Below are 22,905 nucleotides of genomic sequence, written 5' to 3' on the forward strand. Positions count from 1 at the left end.
GAACACTGTATATGTAATAAATAAATAAATCTAAAAAAAATGGGTGGCATACAAACAGATTTTAATAACAGTGTACAAAAAGCTTATTATGAGGATTTCATATTCTACACTGCACTGACCTTTAAGGAACTACCTGCTGTGGAACTTTTATTTAACTTTAATATACAGTACCGTCTATAGGCCCTGAAAGACTATCACAATAGTCTTCTTTTCTGCATGAACTTCTTCTGAAGTTACTTATCAAGATATACCTAGGGTGCGGGACCTGGGAAGGCAACTCAGTGACACAGCACACACATGCACAGCAAGCTCGAGGCCCTCGATTTGAACCAGTCCCTGGGGGAGGAGGGTGTGAAGTGACAACACAGGTCTATGTCTAGCCAGCTGTCTAAAGGGTAGACTGGTAGAAGCTGATAAGACCACTGAGTTGCCTTCAAGTATGCCAAACATAAAGGAGATTTACAAAAATAAAACGATGTCTCTTTTTTCAATAGAAATAAATACACTGAAGTTTAGAAAATTGGTTTCCATGAAAATTAATTCGTGACACTGATGTTAGTGGATTTCTTACTATAAATACCCATTTTAACTCCTAATACAATAAATATTGGCCAATAAAATCTACATATACAAAGCTTGAGAATATAATGGGATCTCCGAGACTAAAATATCATTATCATTCTGGCAGCCCCTTCAAACAGCCATGAGGTTCCCCTGGGTCTGCTGACAGCTCTGAGTTCTGACTCAGAAGATGGAGGGTTTCCCTTGCCTTCTTTTCTGTCCTCCTCTTTCAGGTGCTGGCTAGAGCTAAGCATACCTTTCCTGGCTTTCTGGGCTTAGTTACTCTTTCTTTGAAGACACCCCGCTGTGCCTCTCACTCACCTGTGCAAAGCTGGTGTGTGCACCCTGGCTCTTTAAAAGAAAGGCTCCACCCACTTCCGCCCGCCCCCCCCCATCCTCTGAAGGGCAGGCAGGACCTTTCCTGTCCTCCTCCTCCTCCCCGCTCCCCTTCTCTTCTGTCTCAGTGGCTCTTTATCTCTTGTCTCTTTCCTTCCCTTATTTTCTTACCTCCCCCTCAACAAAACTTTCAATAGGTGTCACGTCTACAGGTCTCTGTTTCCCCATCCTGCCGCCTTCCCCAAGGCCCAGGCTTAGTTCTAACCCGCCCCTCCCCCACCGGCCTTGCAGCTGGGTGCTGGCGTGGCTGACCTCCATGCCTAGCTCAAAGGGCTTGGTGTACACTCTCTGCTAGCTCGCTCTTGCTCTCGCCCCCCCCCATGAATCTATAAGCTTCTCTTTAAAATAATAATAAAAACATTAATATTCTCCAATCTGGCCTCTACCTATCAACTGTATTAACTGTTTTACGTCCAAAACTCCACTTATACTAAGTTTTTTTTTTCTTAGACTCAACATGAACCCAGCAAATAATGATTTATCTGGAATTTCCTTATCATTTTCTGCTCTATTATTTAGTGCTTGACTCAAACCTACCCCGTAAACATTCCTTCTATTCTGAGGTGAGTATATTTTCCCCAACTGTACTTTGAATGCAGGCACACACCAGGTACTCTTTACTCTGGGTGCTAGAAACAAAGCAAGCAGGCCCCGTTCTACTACAGCCTACACCCTGCCTTGCCACTCACCATAGGAGGTAAGGGCCAAAGCGAACCTGTAAGGCCCACTTGCCCAAGGACAGATATCTTCCCGGAGTTCTGGGGGCTCTCAGTCTCTTGAGGTAACAGTCACATGATTTCACTAAACAAGTTTGTTTGACCCAGGTGCACCTGATGTGCTTGATCATGAGTAGGTAGGAGGAAGGTAGGCAGGAAATAATACACCAGGATGTGTGTCTGTCCGTTCTGACTTGATGGGAACTACAGCAGCCTTATGGGTTTGCCTTATATGTTTCTGCAAAATGTGACCATTGCCATTTTCTGGGAACCTGAGAATAAGCCTGGCCAGAGTCCATCATCCTGGACAGTATGTAAGGCTTGCTTCAAATTTGGCTTAAAAATTGTGATACTAGACTGATGAACGGAACTAAATATCAGCGCCAACCCAGAACTCATTAAAAACTATAATTTCTGGCTAGACATGATAACACAAATCTTTCATCCCAGCCCTCAGGATGCAAAGGCAGACAGATCTTTGTAACGTAGTTCAAGGACAGCTAGGTCTACATAGCAAGTTCAAGGCTATAAAGTCACAACCAACTAAAATACTCAAGATTTCACAATAAAATTTTAAAAGTTTTTTGTTATTGTTTGCTTGTTTGTTTTTTTAAAAATTGTCTCAGGCTCCTGTCTATACCCACTGAATCGATATCTGTGTTTCAACAAGATACACAGATTTTCTAGCCTACTAGGTTGAGAAGCTAAGAGTTTATGCAGCTCCCTAATCTAAACTGATGTGAAGATCTTAGAAGCTAACTAATTGCCATGAATTGGCTAGTACTTTTAGTATCAAATAACAGTTTACTCATTGTGCTAATCATTCCCTCAAATGAGCATAATTATATAAACTCATTTCTAGGAATTAAAGGAAAAAAACAGAACTGTGGATGTAACATAGTAACTCAACTTGCATGTCAAGGGACACACATTGGGTTCAGTTCTGAGCATTGTCAAAACAAAAATAAAAAACAAGGCCGGGCAGTGGTGGTGCAAGCTGTTAATCCCAGCACTTGGGAGGCAGAGGCTACAGAGAAACCCTGTCTGGAAAACAAAACAAAACAAAACAAAACAAAACAAAACAAAACAAAAAAACAAAAGGGATAAGAGAGAATTTGGGGTGAATATGATCAAATCACATACATGTATAAAAATGTTCAAAATGAATCACATTATACAGTATATAATGAACAAATGCCAATAAACTTAAAAAAAACACCCTAGTCTAGATTCTGATGAGATTTTCCATTTCATAGTATAAATAATTATAGTGACAGTGTTTTCTGGAAGTTCTTTTTATTTAAAAACTTGTAATCACATTCATTTGTATGTATAACTCTGTGTGCACACATGTGCATGTGCCTATGTTCCAAGGTGTATATGTAGAGTCAGAGGACAACTGGCAGGAGTTGGTTCCTGTCTTCCACCATGTGAGCCAGGGATTGAACATGGGCTCTCAGGCTTTACCAGCTGAGCCCTATCACAACTCAGTGAAACTGCTTTCTGAAGACTCAGAATTGTGCCTGGGGGCTGTGGACAGTCTTACAGGTGTTACTATGATCATAAGAGACACAGGTATGCTGAAGGCCTCTGTGTGTGTGTGTGTGTGTGTGTGTGTGTGTGTGTGTGTGTGTGTGTGTGAGAGAGAGAGAGAGAGAGAGACAGAGACAGAGACAGAGACAGAGACAGAGAGAGACAGAGAGAGACAGAGAGAGACAGAGAGAGACAGAGAGAGACAGAGAGACAGAGCTGCACTCCAAGAGGCAGAGACAGAGAGACAGAACTGCACTGAGGCAAGTCTGACCCCAAACGTCACAAAGTGGCAGATGCCTTACAAGAGCAGGGGAGATGGAAGAAATTCTAAGGAAGGCATGGGTGAGCTCCCTGGAGGGAAGACTGCTGAGCCGGAGTCCACACAGAGCAGTAATTCTCTCTACACCAATTCTGCACCCTGTAGCCATGCAGTATCTTAAAACATACAAACAGATCATGGCTATCTTACCATCCTTACTAAAAGTACTATGAAAATATTTACTTACTTAATCACCAATTCAATATTGTCCGCTAAAGAGGAACCCAAGGTGAAAATGCATCTCTCCCATTTGTTATACATGGAGTTCATTCTCTGATTCCAGCCCTTGTCCCACAGCACAAGGTGACAGAGGGACAGGAGAGCAACTAAAGGGTGAAAGCTACTGAAACCCTGAGAGGCTGCTGTCTGTTCTGGGGACAGAGGGAAGTGAGAACACCCCATGTCATCATCCTTTCCATTCTGAGCCAGCGAGGCATAGAGATGATGACTAGAAGTTCTTCCCAAGGATAGCAGAACAGGGACTGGAGTGTTAGAGCAGCACCAAAAAGTAACTAGAAGCTTCTATTACAAAGATATGACCGTCCCCAGCCCTTGAACTTCCTGTACACTCCAGACCAGTCTGTCCCCAATAACTGGAAGTTGGGAATCATCCATCTTGGATTTTAAGTTCTGAAAGTTCCATGTTAAAAAAAAAAGGCCGTGTTTTCTTCTAGAATATTCTGATAAACGTTCCGTTAATAATAATATTCTTTACATCTACTAGGAATTAAATTGGCTTTCATGGGTCAGGAATCTTATATAGTTTATACAGCCCTTTGTAAGAGACACACTATCCTGGTAACCGATGACAGACCAAAAGTCAATTTCCCAAACAAACAACTGATAGGTTGGAGGACTAAATGCCCAAGATGTACCAGTTTGGTACAGTTCTATATGAAGAATTTGCCAAGTAACACAGAAGGAGAAAAACATCAACTAACAATGTTCCCCAGGACACCAAAGGGAAGTTCTTCAGAAGATCCAAATCTGTCATATTCAAGGGTAACTGATGGAAAGCTAAACAAAAAGAAATTAATGGAAGCTTACACACAAGGAAGCTCAGCTCTCCTTTTAGGTACCAAACGCCAGGTAGAGTGATCTCATTCTCTTGTTTTGTGCCCATAGAATGCAAACCACATAACATCTCTAATAGTCAAATTATTTGACTGTTTGCCAGTCATGTTTGAACAAGACGCTTTTATAACATTTTTACTCAAAAGTTCTAATAGGAATGTACAATACATAAAATATATGGTTTGGGTTCTGGGCTAGGGCTCAAGTAGGACTCATGCAAAAAGACCAGGGCTCAACTCTTAGCACCAAACAAACAAGTAAACAAACAAAAACTAGGAGTGAGAGGTGACTGGTAACCACCACTGCAATAACAAGCACAAACTTGGGTGTATAGTAACTGAGTCAGCCTTACCGCATGGGATTTATGAGCCACCCACATCCTAGCTTTCAAAAGTTAATGTTTACCCTCCTCTAACCAGATTCATAGATGGAGAACTCTGAGAAGTCATCTGAAGATGCCTTAGGGAATTGCAAGCATGTTTTGCTTAATGATTCATGCCACACTTTATGATTCAACCAGAAGGCATGGGATTGATTAAAAGAGGCATCTCATCTGAGGATGTTGCTACGATGTCATTACACTTGTCGAAGCTGCAACAGCAAAGATCAACGCTAGCCTGCTTCTTTCTACTATAATATTCCATGTGTGTGCATGGGCACTGAGGCCAGTATTAGCTGGTGCAAAGGACCTCAAACCTGGAAGGCGCTTTGATAATGCAGAGAGAGGGCCCTAGCCCAAAGAGGCTCTTGTCTCTGCCATTTGGACTCTGGGTTATAAGATTTCTGAAGGCTAGTGAATCACTCCAAGTACCTGAGAGAATCCCATTAATATAGTGGGGCAAACGAGTTGAAAACTGCGTTGTCCCAGTATTCTGGAAGTTTCCGAGAAAAGCCCTGTCTATGCTGCACACTAGCCCAAGCGCTCTTTCTGGATGCCCCCTTTTCCTCTGTAACAGAAAGCCTATGCAAAAGCTGAGACCGCCCCGCACATCAGTCTTGCATGTTCATACCTGGAAAAGGAACTGCAGCTGACTCTAGAGCCCGTGCTCTCCACAAGTTAACAGAGTGCTGCAACCACAGCCACACTCTCTGGGCTCCACCAGCTCCGTGTGGAATGCTGGCTTTGTGTACCTTAGCAGTGAGTTTAAATTAAACAGCTATTACGAAAGCTCCATCTCAGGCTGAGGTGATAGTTCAACAGCAGAGACAGCGGCTTAGCTTGTGCAAAGTTTGATGCCAGGGAAAGGGGAACAGGAATGGACATCTATAATCTATGGCTCCGAACTCTGTGAGGCTCAAATAAATCTTAAGTTACAAGTTCGTGTCCTGAAAGGATCTAAATGAGGTGCCTAACAGAGCACCAAGCAATTTACAGAGAGACTATACAGGGTCTGAGTAGCATGTATTTATCTGAGTCACCCTGTCTACCTGGGGCCACCAAGGGAACCAGACCAATGTCAGAATTCTAACCAGATCCAATGCCCTCACTTTAAAACAAAGCAGCCCTTTATTTCAGAACCAAGGTCAAGGCACACTAACTTTCCAGAAGCCCAGTGAAAGCCCTGTTGCTTTCTTTCTGCAAACAGCCTCTTGCTTTGTCAAAGGACAAACGACACAGGAGCAGAAGGCGACAACATATGGTACACATGATCGATCGATCAAAAATGTTACTGCAAAGCTGGAGGGGACAATTCAGAAAGAAAGGGAATATGGAGTGGTCAGTCCTTGGGCAATGCATTTTCTTTTATAAATAGCACAGTCTAACTCTAATAGGATGCCCTAAGGTACACGTGAGTCTGCTCTATTTTTCCTGGGCTCCTCAAAACACAGCTCAAATCCAAGGTCAAGTATATCGTGACTTGGTCATAAAACACACCCAATGTGGTGCCTGTGTACTTAAGACAAAGCAAACCAGCATGTCCACGTGTCAATGTACTTTTTACACACTACCAGGATGCTGCAAGCCAATATCTTAGGAATATTCACTAACCACTTTCTGTTTTCACTCAACCAATAGGGTTCACAATGATCATCATTATCTTCAGTGCATGGACTGGATAAAACATAAATACTAACTTTGCCTTTATAGGAGACATGCATGACTCTTCATTTAAACTGTGTTGTGATAGCTTTAAACATTAAGAATACTGAACCAACACAGATGCCAAAGAATCACCCACTTTATTTCACCTGATAGGTTCACGCCTGAAAACTCTCAGTAAGAAAAAGAGAGAGCATTCATTTCAAGAGGAGTCCACAAACTAGCTCTGAGGCAGTTTTAAGAGGGTTCCCGAAATTATACTGTACCAGAGACACTGGAGTCTGCCAAAAAAAGTGGGTGCCAGGATCCCAAAGTGCCCGTTTTCAAGGAAAGCTCAAGTTTACCTCAGAGGTCTTAAAAAACACTTATTTACCTTTATTATTTTAATCTAACAGGTATTTTGCCTGCATGTATATCTGTGCACACTTGCATGCAGTGCCCACGGAGGTCAGTCAGAAAAGGGCATCAGGTCACCTGTAACTGGTGTTACAAACAATTGTGAGTTTCCACACAGGTGCTGGGGACTGAACCTGGGTCCTCTGGGAGAACCATCATTGCTCTTAATCGCTTAGCCAGCTCTCCAGGCCTGCTTATAGTACTTTCCTCTTTTGTTTGTTTTCCTTCCTTAGCAACACTCACAGTCAATGAAGAAACCTTTAAAAATACGTCACTGAACTTGTCCATGACAGCACAGCATATAAAATAAAAGGGGCTGGGGAGATGTTTGGCAGGGAAAGTATTTGTTGTGCAAGCATAAAGACCCAAGTTCAAATCCCCAGAATCTAGGAGCAGGCAGATTCCTGGAGCTCACTGGATAGCCCATCTAGCCAATGTAGGGACCATGTTCAGCAAGAGAGCCTGTTTCAAACAGAAAATAAAAACAAATATGGTGGAAGGCTCAGCAAGTAAAGATGCTTGCTGCCAAGCCTGTGGGTCTGAGTTCAATGCCCCGATCAGCTTGGCAGGAGAGGACTGACTCCTGCAAGCTGTCCTCTCACCTCCACGCATGCTCCCCGGCATGCAACACGAGTACACACACAAACAATAATAAATAAACAAATAAGTAATTTGTTTTCTCAAACAGGGGAGAGTGACAGAAGACGATACTAACCTCTGACTTTCATATACGAACACACAGATGTGTGTACTCACACATACACATATGCTCACTGAACACAAATCCACATGAAAGAATACTGTAACAAATTAAAACTCTTTCATTTAGCTGTTGGGTATTGCAATAAACACTCACATGCAAAGCAAAAAAAAAAGTCACTAGCTGGATCTTCAAACTACCTTCTTATCTCCCCCTCTCCCTCCCCTTTTGCTATGCTGGGGACCAAATTCAGAGCCTTGTATATGATAAGTAAGTGATCTACCACTAAGCTATGACTCTAGTGCACATATAAAATACATTCTTTAAAAAGTGAAGCATTAACAGTCTAAACTGAATTCTTTTTTTAAACTTTTTTGGAATTAAAAAAAAGTCAGAACAGAATGATGAACCCTTGTAACAATAAGCCAATTTTTAATAGTTAGTAGATACTGGGTATTTCTGTGGGGATTTTAAAATCCTCATCATGGTGCACATCCCCTCCACCTCTGCCCCATGTATTATTTAAACGCAGTTATCTCTTAGTGTCTTCAGGGAAATTGGTTCCAGGACCCCTAGGGACACCAAAATTAAAGGCTGCATGTAACAATGCAATGTATATGCAACACAAACAGTTATTATACTATTTTAGGAAACAATGACCAAAAAGCTCCAAGCATGTTTGTCAGGACAGCTGTAATTTTACCTCAAACATTTTCAAACTGCAATTGGCTGTGGAACTAATGGCTATGGAGGGTCGTCTATATCATGTAGATTATTGTGATTACATATATTAATTTATACTTCTAAGAGAAAAGATCTCAAAAATAACATCCACAAAATTTTATAAATTAAAAACATTATAAATACAGCCACATGCCTTAAAAAGTGGTTATCACTAAAGAAGAGGGGCTAGAGTTGGGCGCAGAGGCTTCACTCTTCACTCACTATCTTCTAGTTCATTCAACTTTTACTGCACCGGAACATACCATGTCTGCAAGGGCAGCAGAGAGGCTGTGTCAACCATAGAAGGACACAAGGTCTTAAGTTGGGGTGGATGCTCAAGAGGCAGTTTGAATAAATCCAACCACTAGCAGGTGAAGATGTCTGTCAGGTACAGGACAGGAATTCTCTAAAGTCACGGAGGACTATGGGCATGATGATGTTACTAAACACAATTATGACTCCAACTATGTGCAGGGTCAGACACTGAAGACATGCAATGGTTCACTCAGCTTGTCTACTGCCATAGCTAGTTCCAGCAGGCTGATGAAATCTAACACAGAAACAGCGAGGGTTTACAGGGTACTTCAAACCCCTCCCTTTTCCTTCCTCTTTTGAACAAGTCAATTAACTTTCTCCTCTTTTCTTTTTAATCGTCACTTCTGTGCTTTCTCTGCCTTACCTTTTGGAAAATGTCATCTGGCTCCCTGGAGGACCATCTGGTCTACCTAACTCTGAGAGCACTACTGCAGATGCTGAGCCACATGGGTAGATGTTATTTACACTGAATTCATTCAGCACAAAGGGCTCTAGAGCTTACAGGTTTTTGATTGGTTGCATGGGAGCTCTGAGAAACTGAAATAGAAGAGTGGCTGAGTTTTAAGACTTTTTTCATTGCTGTCACACTACACCACTCCTGACAAAAACTACAGACATAGACTCAAGTACCATCAGACCAAAATCACCAACACCACTTAAAATCATGAATGTCTAAATACATTTGAGAGAATCATTTTTTTTTTCACTTCCAAATATTACTTGATCAGGTTACTGAAATATTCCTCAGTAAAGGCCAAGAGGAAAATGTCTTTCAAGATCTGACTTTTAATGTTCTGCATTTTTTTGAAGTTTTCATAAGCTTGAGCATAACAAAATTCTGAGAACTTTGAAATAGTGGTTTCTTTCAGTTAAATTATAGCCTGCCCTTCACAACTGTTTATCTTTTATTATTTTACTTAACAAAGCCTGATGTTTTTAGACAATACCTAAAAACAGTTCCTCCAGCATTAGCAGCCTAATGTCTCACCAGAGTTGACAATTTGCCATATTTAAACCCGCGGCTATTATTTTTATGAAAGTGTGTACCAGAACAATTTATGGATGACCCAAAATGGAATGAACCCACAATGTGCCTGAGAAGCCTAATGATAGTTTCCACATGCTGCCTGATTTCACCCACGTGCTTCTTTAGCTGGAGCTGACAATTTTCAGCGGGGAGAGATTTACTCCATTGCTGTTTAAAAACACACATGGAAAAGTACCGGGTGGGGCTGTGCTATTCCCCAGGGTACCTGTTTCATCTGGGGAGCTAGGGGAGGCACTGTCTTGGGACAGTGTTGTCCAGCTGGATTCCTCGTCACTTGGTGCCAGGTTCTGGATCCGGTGGAGCGCACAGTCAGTTTTGGCCCCTGTTTTAGGGTGGTCCTTCTTGGTCTCTGGGCTGGATGACACGGTGGCTACCTGGCCATCCTCTGGGCTGGACTGGGGTCTGTTTGGTTTCTGCAGCAGCAAGTCGCCATTCCCGATGACTACAGGGGCCTGGCCAGGGCCTGGCTGGCCTTTCTCCTCCCCAACCCCTTGGCAGGGGTCCAGATTCTGCCTCAGCTCTCTAGCTGAGGTTTCCAGGTCTGCATAGTAATTGAGGAAGCTCTTAGTTCTCCTGGGCTGGGAGGGCAAAATCTCACAGCCTGAGGACTCCGGTGGGTGGAGATCTTTAACCTCCAGCTTCTCAGAAGTTATGCTGATGACTGCTGTGGGGCTGATGTTTTTGTTGGGGTCCTGCTGCCCCTGTTCTGCGGCTTTGCGGAGTTGGTTCTCCCCATTTTTCACCAGCTTGATATTGGCAGAGCCATTTCCCAGCAGAGGCTGCACGGCTGGATCTGACAGACCCATAGCCGCCTGGATGTTAGTCAGTGCATATTTTTTCCTGCATTTGGGGGGTGTGCTGTTCTTGGCATCTGAGTGTTTGATTTCAGCATTTAACAGTTCATTGTGGGAGGAACGGAGATTAAGGGTATTCGGTGGTGTGGCTGGGCTGTTCCGATTTGCAACGTCTGTGGTTCCACTGCTGGCCATAAACACTGCCAAGGTGTCAACACCTGAGTCAGCTGTGGAGAAAAAAAGGAAATTGGTTGTAAGGCACAGGTCGTGATCAAACAACTTAGCCACAGCGTGAGTGGCCACTTCTAAACAGAGCATTGTAAGAACAAACAGTTCTGTCAAATGAGACCTTCTTATAGAAATGACCCATTTCATGTCATAACTTATTTATATGTTAAACAAGAGTAAAGAAAGGTTTTACCGTGGAAACCCAAAAGCTAATTTATACAGATGTTAGGAAGTCCTAGGGTCTACATTTTACTTAGTGCAAAAAAACTTCTTTATGCATTCATATATGAGCACTTTCTTCTTTAATCTTCACAACTTTGAAATCGTCCCCTTTGCAAGCAGCGACTTCACATCACATCTTTAGTTTCAAATCTGTAGTTCCTTTCGCCAGCATCATCATCAAAAACAAAACTGCTGACATTCTTTCCGCACTTCAGCATTCTTAACTAGCCCAAAAGGTCATCGTTCGATGATGCCCCATGTGTTCAAGATAATTTCCCCAGTTATGCTCTGAGATTATATTTTGAACACCTGGAAAACCAAGCCTCCATCAGAATCTGCTAATGTCTTTGTGAACATATTTGATCTGGGCTTAGTGTCAATATTTGAAAAAAGAAATCAAGTAAATAGCTTCATTCCTCAAGAACACAAACTAGTAAGTAGGGCAAGCGCACGCACACACACACAAACACCACTACTAGAGAGGCTGCCCTGGGCTACAGACAACATGTCAGAGCCCCCAAGGAGTCTGAATGTATTCCCCTGAATTAAAACACAGGCTCAGCTGTTTGCAGTCATCACGTGCCCTTGCAAAAGACACCTAGCAAATGACCTGACAGTCGAGTTTATCTCAAACAGTCTTTGTACCATCAGAGATTTATTTCTGTCTCCTGCCAGGAAGAAAGAAAGGCTTCTGGCACTAGAAGTGAATGAAATTCATCACCAAGGATTCCTAAGGTTCAGGCTTCTTTCTGTCTGTGAGCAATGGCTTCCTGCTATCTGGTTCTTGGCCCTCCAGAGACCCACAGTCTCTGCAGCAACAGCAGAGGGACCAAGCACAGCTTCTTCCATTCTTGAAATTGTATTCTGGCTGCTCCCTGCTCTCCTGGGCAAACAAGGATCCCCACAGAGAAAAAGGATAAGAATTTCCTGTGGTGGTATCTCTATCATCAAAATGCACCAGGCTGGCCATTTTAGAAAGAGCTGTTCAGAGTTCCTAGAAGCCAAAGCTTCTGGGAAGTATCCACTCACTGCAGGTAACTCCTTCTTAGTAATAGATGCTCACATGGCCTATGAGACAGTGAAGGGCTGTAACTCCCAGTGGTTAGACTTTGGGTCCTCTCTTGGAAAGCTATTATTTATAAAGATCACTACATGCCCAGCGTTCCAAAACTCAGCTCCCGTGTCTAGTTTTAAAGTAATAAAAATTATGGTGCTTTCTCCTTTTAAAACAATATTCTGTTGACTAATATTTACATTTTTAAATGACAGACTACTACTGCTATTTTATTGAAAATATACATTTCTGAGCCTCATTGCAAAAGAAGCACTTGAGATGAGCAGGTCACACTCTGGACCTACATAAGTTTTCCCCAAGACATACACACATACATACATGTAAATCATGGAAAGTTACTTTTATACCCTTGGATATTTACAGTAACATTATGAGAAAGTGGAAGCTAGCTAGTTTCAGAAAAGACATGGCAGAAGTTTCCATGAGGCTATTTTATAATGTTAGGTATCATGTCCTAACAATTTTATTAGGAAGGCATTCTTGTCTACTACACTACAAAACATAAATGTTTTGTAGAAAGAGTGTCATCATAATTTCTGTGTGACTTTAATATTTAATAGCTTGGGGTGGTCTGTAGCTCAGTGGTAGAGGGCTCATGTAGCATGGACAAGGTTCAGAATAGGCCAACCCAGTGCAAACGAAGTCAAACACAATCTCCTTTAGTGGTATTTTTATACATCAACTGGGGAATATAACTGGCATCTTTTAGACACTGAATAATGGTATTGTTTATTACTGGAGAACTAGAGAATGACCTCACCCTTGGAGAGGTGCTAAGGTTAAGGATGTTTCTACCAGAGAACCTTCCCAGACAAGGAACCAAGTAAAGAAAAGAAGGAAGATTAAAGGAACGCTCAAAGGGTTCAAGGAATGGAGAGTATGCCTTGGCACAGGAGAAAAAATGGGCAAATGGGTGGGACAAGAGGCTCTCCTGAGAGGATGTGAGTCCTCTCGGCCAACCAGGAAGAAATACTTAGTCATATTTTAATATTGCTGGTTTAACTATGCAGTCAGCAGAAGGGTATTGTGTGTGATCCCAAACTCAGACTGGGTTTTTGAGACAGAAGACAGTTAACTAATCTATGACCACTAGTTCATCTTTTACCTTCTGCCAGGAAGAAACAGCTAATGGTATTTGCTGTCATCAGTAAAAAGAATTTACTTTACCTCTGTGGCTAGTTTAAAGCCCTAAATTGCTCTTCCGGTTCATTCTTAACTAGGATTCCTTGCTGAAATGTCAGTATTCAAAATTCAGAAGGTGTCTCTGAGAACATGCCTCCTCTCCCAGTTCTTCAACTGCTTGCTGACCCCAACCCACCCACAGGCCAAAGAGAAGGGCTATCCTTAGAACTGAGCCCACGCTAACCCCTTGAGGTGGCAGATTGCTTCTGGGAGTTACCACATCAGCCACGACTTTTCATGAAATAGCTTAAGGTTAGCAATGTCCTGGAAAGCACAAGGCTATAAGAAGGAGGTCCCCAAAGTGAGAGAGCCTAGTGATGAGGTGAAGGGCACAAATCCAAGGTTAGTGAGGGCAGTGCTAGGGATCTATCTGCCCAGGCTTCTTTTCCTTTTTTCTTTTTCCAGGCAAGGTTTCTCTGTGGCTTTGGAGGCTGTCCTGGAACTCGCTCTTGGTCTCAAACTCACAGAGATCTGCCTGCCTCTGCCTCCCAAGTGCTGGAACTACTGCCCAGGCTTCTCATTAGCTGAATCTAGGACTAACTACTCCAGTTTCCTTCTCAGAAAATGGGTTCAATAGCATTGCCCGGTTGACTGGAATTCTGATGAATGCCTGCAGAGAGTTCAGCACAGTGCACACTCCCCTCACTTCTGCATCTCTAAGATCAGAACAAGGGAAGTAACTCTTATTGTCGACACATGGGGAGTGAGCAGGTCACAAAGGGACAAAGGAGCTGTGTCTACGAGGGCTTCATTATAGGCAGGCATTCAGAAGATGCCAAAGGTGACTCCAACAGGACAGTCGAGACAGCGGAGGGAGGACAGCAGGTTTGAGACTGTCTCCCAGGGAGCTCCAGTTCTCACCCCACCCCTCCTGACCAGGTCATATTGATGACTAGGTGCTCATCAGCCACACAGATTTAGGGTTCAGACTGTGTTGAAGCCGGGAGCCTGAACAGGACACTGACTTCCACCTTATCAGCTCCAAAATGATACAGTGGGTAGAAAGTGACCCCATAAAAAGTGCCACGAAGAACAAAGTGGGAAAAGACACTAGCTGCAGGAAGGGGTGGTGTCTAGGAAGCAAGGGGACTCTTAGTCTCGGTTTTTCTTGTTTTAGAGGCTGTAAGAGCAGAAGTCAGCGGAGGCGGGGATGGTGGCAATACACAACTGCAGTTGGTAAGTCCAGTCCAGGAGATGAGAGAAGAGACCAGGGCCATGGCACACGGGCACAGTGGGCCTTCCCTTGACAAGGGGTACATACACGAGGAGGGAGGGGAGACGGAAATACACACAGAAGGGGATATGGCCTCTGGGGTCTAAGGAAGGGCAAAGTCATAAGAGGGCGAAGAGCTGAGGGAAATAGATGATTATAGGTGCAAGGAATGAAAGGACAAGAAGTGTTCTCTACCCTCTAAGAGACCCTCCACCCCCACTCACCCACCCCAAAGGTACGACTCCTTTAGCAGAGAGTAGGACTGTGAGGGCACTGTGTACTGTGGATAGCTCTTGGGCATGGCCAAAGCTGAATAGCACTGGAGTCGGGAGGCCATGGATATGGAGGAATGGACTATCTGCGTCGGACACAGCACAGCCAGAGGCAAGTGCAGCAATGCTCTCACCGCATACATGTGGATGGATGGGCTATGTACACCCCACACACCACAGCCAGAAGTGAGGGTGATGCTCTCACCGCACACATGTGGAAGGATGGACTAAGTACACCCCACACGCCCACGGCCAGAAGTGAGCGTGATGCCCTCACCACACACGTTCTCAGCATCCTTCCTTCTATCGCATGCCCCACTCTTAGACAAGTCACAGTGGACACTGGCTCTTTGTGAAGACCTGTCACCCCTCCAGGCAGATTCCTGGACTCCTGGCCTCCATTCCCTCCATCTTTATGAAAACATCTCTAGAGCAGCATCACTCCAATTATATGTCTTTATCCTGCTGTACTTTCCTGCTACACTGTGGCCTCCACCAAGCAGCACAACAGCATACAACAATAGATGTCTGGATATAAGGCTGGAAAGCATTTAGACAGCAAGGGTTTCATTAACATCTCAAGAATTGAAATGTGAGCCTGCTGTGATGGCTCATGCCTGTAATCCCAGTACTTCAAAGGATGAGGCAGGAGGATTATCATCATGAGTTGTAGGGCAGCATGGGTTATATGGCGAGATCCAACCCAGCCTGGTTTACTGTGAGAGCCTGTCTTAGTACCCACCATCCTAAATAAAAGTCTAGGCAAACTACTACTACTGTGCAATTAGCATAAATACATTTTTCCCCAGAAACAGGGATCAGTGGTCATTATTTCAGCTTTACCCACACACTGAGTCTGAGTGGGAGTTAAATGAAGCCTTTTCATTTAACATCTAAGGTCAATTTGTCTTGCTCTCCATCCTGGCTCAAGGAAATTCTTGCACAAGTCTGCCATGACTTCAGGAAAGAGAAGATATTTAGAGTTGCAGCTGGATGTTTTGTGATAGAGCTGGCTGGTGCACTTCTCTACCAAACATGACTGGTCCAACAGTCAACCTACAGAACCAAGTGTCTCCATGCTTCAGTGTGAGAGGCACAGGAAGCCCAGCCAAAGCTCTGCTGCACACATGCAAATGTCCTGTCTATCCCTGTGGTCCCCACCATCCATGTAGCACCTGGAAGAAAATTAGACTAAGAAAGAGCAATATAACACCTTAGCAAGTTTGGAGAAAAGGGGATATTCTGTGTCTATAAAAATGAAAGGATGGCATGTCCTCTCTTGCACTGTGATCTCAGCTTCTTTTGATTTCCCTAGTCAACATTTAGGACTCTTGAACATGTCACTTTCAACATGGGGGTCATGCGCAGTCTAGAATCAATCAATAGCTGCTGACTTTAATCAACTCCACTTTAGTATTTTTTTTCTTATATTTTCAGAAAGGGTCTCATGGAGCCCAGATTGGCCTAACACTAGCTCTGTAGTCAAGGATAACCTTGAACTCCTAGTCTACCTATCTCTAACCTCCAAATGATAGGATTAGGAGCTTACCATCAAGCTCAGTTCTCCCTCCCTCTCCCTATCTCTAGGTAGATAAGTAGATGGATAGATGGATGGACAGACAGTCAGACAGACAGACCTAGATAGATATCAAGAATTTCTAGTTCCTTTTTATAAAGTCTGGCATACCCCTGAATTCATTTTCTCATTCCTTAAATATTTATCAAGCACCTACCATTCAGCAGAGTCTTCAAGTCCAGGAACACAACAGTAAACAAGAGAAGCACAACTGGTGAGGAGAGAACCCACAAAACGCCAGTGGCCATGAGGACTGGTCTTCCACACTGAGGTGACTTTACTTTGGGATTGTCATTAGCTCATGAGGACTGGTCTTCCACACTGAGGTGACTTTACCTTGGGATTTGTCATTAGCTCATGAGGGCTGGTCTTCCACACTGAGGTGACTCTACTTTGGGATTGTCATTATCTCATGAGGACTGGTCTTCCACACTGAGGTGACTTTATTTTGGGATTTGTCATTAGCTCATGAGAACTGGTCTTCCACACTGAGGTGGCTTTACTTTGGGATTTGTCACTAGCTAGCATACCCACCATGACTCCATTATTGCACTATTTAGAGTTTGACTTTTGAAGACTGTGATAGTTAATATCATTGTCAATTTGACAAAATCTAAGGTCATCTAGGAGACAAATCTCTGTAGGAATCTGTAAGGGACTTCCCCATGTTGTGGTAATTGATGTAGGTATACCTATCCCAAATATGGGTGGCATTTCATTGATTGGGCCCTCAACTGAATAAAGAGAGAACGTGCACTGTATCAGCATTCACCTCTCTCCATTTCCTGACAGCAGATGTGACGTAAGTGGCTGCTCCAAATGCCCGCTGCCAAGACTTCCTTGTACCCTCAAACTGTCAGCCAGAACAAACCCTTCACTCTGTCCCTTGTTTCTGTTATGTATTTTGTCACAGAACAGAGAAAAGTAACTGACACAAAGATCCAACATTAATGCAAGAGGATCAATTTCTATTTCAGAGATATAAGCAAGTTCAGATTTTAGAGTGACAAAAACAAGTGTCGTCATTCTCCCGTGTAGGTGAGAAATAGCATGTATTCCTTCCTCCCTTTTCTCTTTGTACGGTCTCACTCTTCCTTGGAGGACTAAGCTTCCTTGACATCCACTCACTCATTCCTTCAACTGATTTTTGCCCCACTACTCTGTGTCAGACATGCTTCTAAGTTGAGGCTGCAGCAGTGAACAAAACTGACTAAGAGGGAAGATTCACTCTCACAGCTCTTGGGGTCAGGAGTTCAGCACAGATGCTGCAAGTTTGTACCTCTTATCTGTGTGTGTGTGTGTGTGTGTGTGTGTCCCTGCCCGCATGCACAACCAGTCAGAGCATCGAATCTTCATGATTCTGGTGGCTGGTGAAGGATTAGCATGTGCCACACACAGTGTCAATCTTGAGACTCAAGGCAGTAGTTAAAAGAGAGGTGTAGAGAGCACACCTATAACCCTAGTACTCAGGAGGTTAAGGCAGGAGGACCACCGCCAGTTGGAAGCCAGCCTGGGCTCAATAGTGAGACTTTTTCCTATAGAACATCAAGGAAGAGGAAGAAGGGAAGAAAAGGTACCCCCCATTTTTGTTAGAACTAGGTTTAAGCCCCACAGCTCCATGGACTTGGGGGATGGCAACCTGCCTTAGCGACAATCTAACCAATGTGAAGACAGAGCCAATAAGAAGTCAGACAGCAGACACTGCTCAGGTCTCGGCAACAGACAGAGCCTAAATCTGAAAAGCCTGGGTTTCTCAGGCCAACAAACTAATTTATCTAGTTATCTTGCTTAAGTCTTGAACTTTTTGGCAACTACAATAGCCTCAGGTAAAACACAAGTTATCTTTTGTATAAAAGACTATCAAGACTGAGTAAGCCAGAACCTCTTATAAAGATGGCCTCCCTACCCAGGGATAAGGGTCCCAGCACGGGTATAGCCATGCAGATCCTCCTCTAACTCAGGGATCTACTGATGAAGACCTGGGTTAGATCCCATAGTGAGCAGTGGATGCCCACTCATTCATTCATTTCTTCATTCATTCATTCATTCTTTCCTCCTCCTCCTCCTTCTCCTTATTCTCCTTTCTCTTCCTCTTCTTCTTCTTGAAACAGGGTTTCTCTATATAGCTCTGGTTGTCCTAGAACTCAATTTGTAGACCAGGCTGGCCTCAAACTCACAAAGATCTACCTGCCTCTGCCTCCCCGAGTGCTGGGATTAAAGGTGTGCACCACCACTACCTGGCCCTGTTTCTTTTCTTTTTGGAGAGCTCTAGTCTTCTACAAAGACAGAAAGCTACTTTTTCTTCAGTAACAGACTTTCCTCTATCCCATGACATGCGGATACAATTAGAAATTGATAAACAAACAGGCCAAGGAGGCCCAAAGTGTGCCCCACATTTGAAGAAAACTTTCACACTTTATAATTATTTTCTTTTCTGCCACAGGATTTTATTTCCACTGAGGCATTAACAGCAATACTTCTTCCCCGAGGAATGTGACCTTTTGAACTACATCTCAAAGTATAAAGGAAATTAAATAAATTCAGATTTTTTTCACCCTCTTCCTTTTAGGCAGGAGAGGCAAACTAAAGCTGGTTTCCTGGTATTATCCACGAAAGCAAACTCTCCATGTGCCAGGGGCGATAAGAAGCGCTCTGTGAACAGAGGCTAAGTTAGGAGAAGGCAGCAGAGGCCACAGGACCAGGGAGTTGGCTGCCATTGTACAGCGGAAGTTCCTAGATCTGGGAGAGCAACTTCACAGGCTATTTCCTCTGGGCTCATGAGAAAGCTGCCTGAGCTCCTAAGTCTTGCCCCCCTAAGGGTTTCCTGTACTTTTTTCACCCTAACTGCCTGAGGGCTATCTCTGTTCAACAATGCAGGGGAGATCTGAGACACAGGTTAGTCATTCAACATGCATATACATTCTAAACAGTATGTTAGACACAGTGAACATACCAAATTTTTATCTGTCAGTCATTAAAAAGAATGTGATGTGTTTTTCTAAAGCTCAACCTGATTTGGACAGTGAGACAGGAAGTTATTACCCAAACCCCCAGTGTCTGAAGGAAGGCAAAGGGTCTTATCAAAACATGGTATTTGGGACGAATACAGAAGTTCAGAGAAGGCTCCAGGGAACGCTGAGTTAGCCTGAGGGATAGACAGGAAGCCATCGGTGGCTAAGAAGGAAAACCAATGTGACCAGTGGCTACTTGGGAAACACAAAGCAGGATAGTACATCTCGGTGAGAATCGGGAAATTATGCAGATGTGATCCCCAGCCCAGTGATTCTTCTCTCTGTTCATCTGTAAGCTGCATCTATGCTTTGGAAAAGCCTCTGTGTCTTTCAGAGATGAATTTACTATTAATGACACTCTAGACTTAAACAGTCACGTCTGATGAACACAGTCAATGCTTGAGCATGGGAACACTGATGGGGATGGAGAAAGTAGGTGTGCTGAAAAGGGGCATTACACGCTTTCTTGAGTAACTGATCAGCTGGCTTTCAAGCCAATTCCAAAAGGGAAATAACATTAAGAAAGAGCAAACAGCAAAATCTATGAAACAGGAAAATTACTTCACTTTGTCGTACACTGAGACCTGCTCAGAAGGCATGCCTGAGCTCATCCTTCGAGGACGAACAGGAACTTTCTAGACAGATGGCAGCATAAACCTGGAAGATTTGCTTTAGAACGGTTCCCTGTGGTCACAGCTCCCCGGAGTTGGAAGATGAGATTGAAGGCAGACTGCATGGAGGTGCTGGTCAGTTCGCCTCTCACCAGTTACCATGTGAGTTTCTGGGATGGAATGGGAGAACTCAGAACAAGATACACCATGGAAAAATGACACACTTTTCTTGTAAATTTTGGTACCTGCCACACCAACATCTGGCAGTATTAGCTTTCTTTTAAAATTAAGCTTGGTAACTGTTTCTGTACCTTATTGTGGTGGTTAGAGTAAGAATGGCCCCTAAAGACTTAGTCATCAGGGACTGGCACTACTTGAGAAGGTTTAGGAGGTGTGGCCTTGTCAAAGGAAGTGTGTCACTGCAGGTGGGAGGAAGGATTTGAGGTTTCAAAACCCAAGCCATGTCCAGTGTCTCTCCCTCTCTTCCTGATACCTGTGAGTCTATATAGGTCTCTCGGGTACTTTTCAAGAACCATGTCTATGTGCCATCATGCTCCCTACCATGATAACTGACTAAATCCCTGAAACTATATGCCAGTCCTAATTAAATGCTGTGGTCATAGTGTCTCCTCACAGCACGAGGGCAATAACTAAGGCATTTATGTAGCCACCAAAGAGTAAAGCAACTTGAATACCTTCAACAGCAACCAGAGAAAGGCTCTAGAAATGACTGACTGTTCTCCCCACATTTAGACAGAAACATATTACTTTGAATATTAGATGGCCTCATTCTTTTATTGTGTTGATCCTGAATTTATTTTACTACATCAACATAAAAGATTCCTAAAAGGAATTATTCTTGGTACTTAAAGTGTACAGTTTATCTATTTGCTAAATATTAAGTGAACTGGGGGTTTTGCTAGGCTTACTTACAGGAACAAGGGGAGGGATTACTCACAGGAATGCATGTAATTCTAGGACCGCTGCATCTCTGAGAAGTCCCGCCCCCATCATAGGTCACAACCTAATAGACTGTATGGCCGAGCCCTGACCTCAGTTAACTTTCCAGCCTCCTATCTACTCAAGCACCCTCTGAGACTGCGTGTATGAAGAGCAGGAGGGTGTGGGTGGTGGAACCCCGGGTGGGTGCACCCTCCCTTCTCTGCTTTCACTGGGGGTGTCAACAAGCCCATTAAGATGACCTAAAATGTCTGTTTGGAAGGACATATAATTTGTTTTGAGTTTCTAAAATTAACATACACATCTAGGTACATATTTATTGAAAATCTACTCCCTCTTCAAACCATCACAGCATAATTTGGGACCTCTAAGAATCAGCTTTAAATTTCTGACTATCCTGCATGAGCTTAGGTTTATCACATTCTGCCCCCAATCACTGCTTTTTTTTTTCCTTAGTAAAAGTAGGTTTCTTGGAACTAGAGAGAGGGCTCAGAGGTTAAAAGCACTTGTTGCTCTTGCAGAGGATCTGGGTTCTCTTCCAAGCACCCACATGGTGGCTCACAGTCATCTGTAATTTTAGTTCCAAGGATTCCTTGCTTTCTGACCTCTGCAGGCACCAGGCATATATGAGGTGTACCTATATACATGCAAGAAAAACACACATATACGTAAAATAAAAACAAATATATTTTAAAGTAAATTTCTTGCCCTTCATACACTAATACCGAGCTCAGTGTTCACTTAACTTTTTTTTTAACCTCTTTGTGGAAAATGTAATATGCACAGTTCTAGGTAACAAAGGAGGAGGTTTGAGACAATTTAATGATAATGTTAACTTTAGAATTTAAAGCCACTGATTCATGGTTATGTCTAACTCATCTAAAAAACCTCAGAACTGGCATCTGTCCAGGTAGAGAGAGAAGCTACACACTGTTTGCCACCTATAGAGTTTATCTCAAAGAGTTTCCACAATTGCTGTTTCCTTCTAATTCCTTCAAGAATTAAATCCCATACCACACTGTGTGTGCAGACCAGCATCTGTCATGACATAAAGAGAGGGACATGTAATAAAATCAGGGCAGTCTTCTGCAGGCCTGGAATCAATCAGAATTAGAGAATCCACGGAGAATCCTGAGTTGGGGAACTCTAGTCTTGACAATTTCCATGACATTTACAAGGACTCAATGGCAACACCTTCTGTGGGGGCAGGTCAACAGTCCACCAGAAACAACATACAATGCCCGGTGCTGAAAATTGAGTTTAATTGCCTGCCATAGTCAACTGTAATCTTTTTATATGACATCGGTGGTGAACAACAACATACATTGGGTTACATTCAAATGACTTTTTAATTTTTAAATACTTATCTTTTCTATTATAGTATAGAGAACAATGAAAATTTAAAATGCTATTTTAGCAAATGTGAGCTTTAAACATTAAAATAACTGCCATACACATTATCAAGCTTTGACGTTCAGCTGTTTCTGTATAATGACGTATGTAAAATCATATCTGACCTGGAAGTACTTCTGACATGGATCTCTGGGTGTCAGCAAAGGTGCAGGAAACAGGTTATAATTTGCGATCTAAAATTGAAAAACAAAAAACATTTGGGAGATTAGAACCTCAAATAACAAAGCATAAAAAGAAACAGGCAAAGAACTAAAAATCCTTCCAAATACCATTCAAATTTTTTAAAAAATTGGTAGATTATGTGATTATGTGCAAATGTTTGCTGACTTTTAACTGCTCTTACAACTTTTCACTTGAATTTCAATTGCCACATAACCGCATTTCCCACATAAAGATCTCTGCCCACTCCAGGCATGTCTGTCTGTCTCAAGCTTCTGATGCTTTTCCATGCCAAACACACACAAAGCAAAAGGCACTAAGGAAAAAAAAATCCAGTGAACTTCGCTTTATAAAACTAAAACCTGAC

General features: G+C 43.0%; 1 protein-coding gene across 16 annotated transcripts in view; it reads right to left on the minus strand.

Moving 5' to 3' along the window:
- Apbb2 (amyloid beta precursor protein binding family B member 2) overlaps positions 1–22,905 on the minus strand; it is a 369,114-nt gene that overhangs the window by 132,927 nt on the left and 213,282 nt on the right. For 14 of the 16 annotated variants that reach the window (XM_021229678.2, XM_013116544.3, XM_005074369.4 and 11 more), the window contains 2 exons: positions 22,484–22,552; positions 10,028–10,843 (listed from right to left, as the gene is read on the minus strand). In XM_021229678.2, coding sequence (XP_021085337.1) covers positions 10,028–10,843; positions 22,484–22,502 — 835 coding nt within the window. In that variant the 5' untranslated portion in view covers positions 22,503–22,552. Of the gene's footprint in view, positions 1–10,027; positions 10,844–11,037; positions 11,776–19,961; positions 20,177–22,483; positions 22,553–22,905 lie in introns of those variants that run through there. The other 2 variants (XM_040747135.1, XM_040747136.1) reach the window with 2 other exon arrangements.

Source organism: Mesocricetus auratus, unplaced genomic scaffold, assembly GCF_017639785.1.
Source record: "Mesocricetus auratus isolate SY011 unplaced genomic scaffold, BCM_Maur_2.0 Super-Scaffold_100006, whole genome shotgun sequence".
Classification (NCBI taxonomy): domain Eukaryota; kingdom Metazoa; phylum Chordata; class Mammalia; order Rodentia; family Cricetidae; genus Mesocricetus; species Mesocricetus auratus.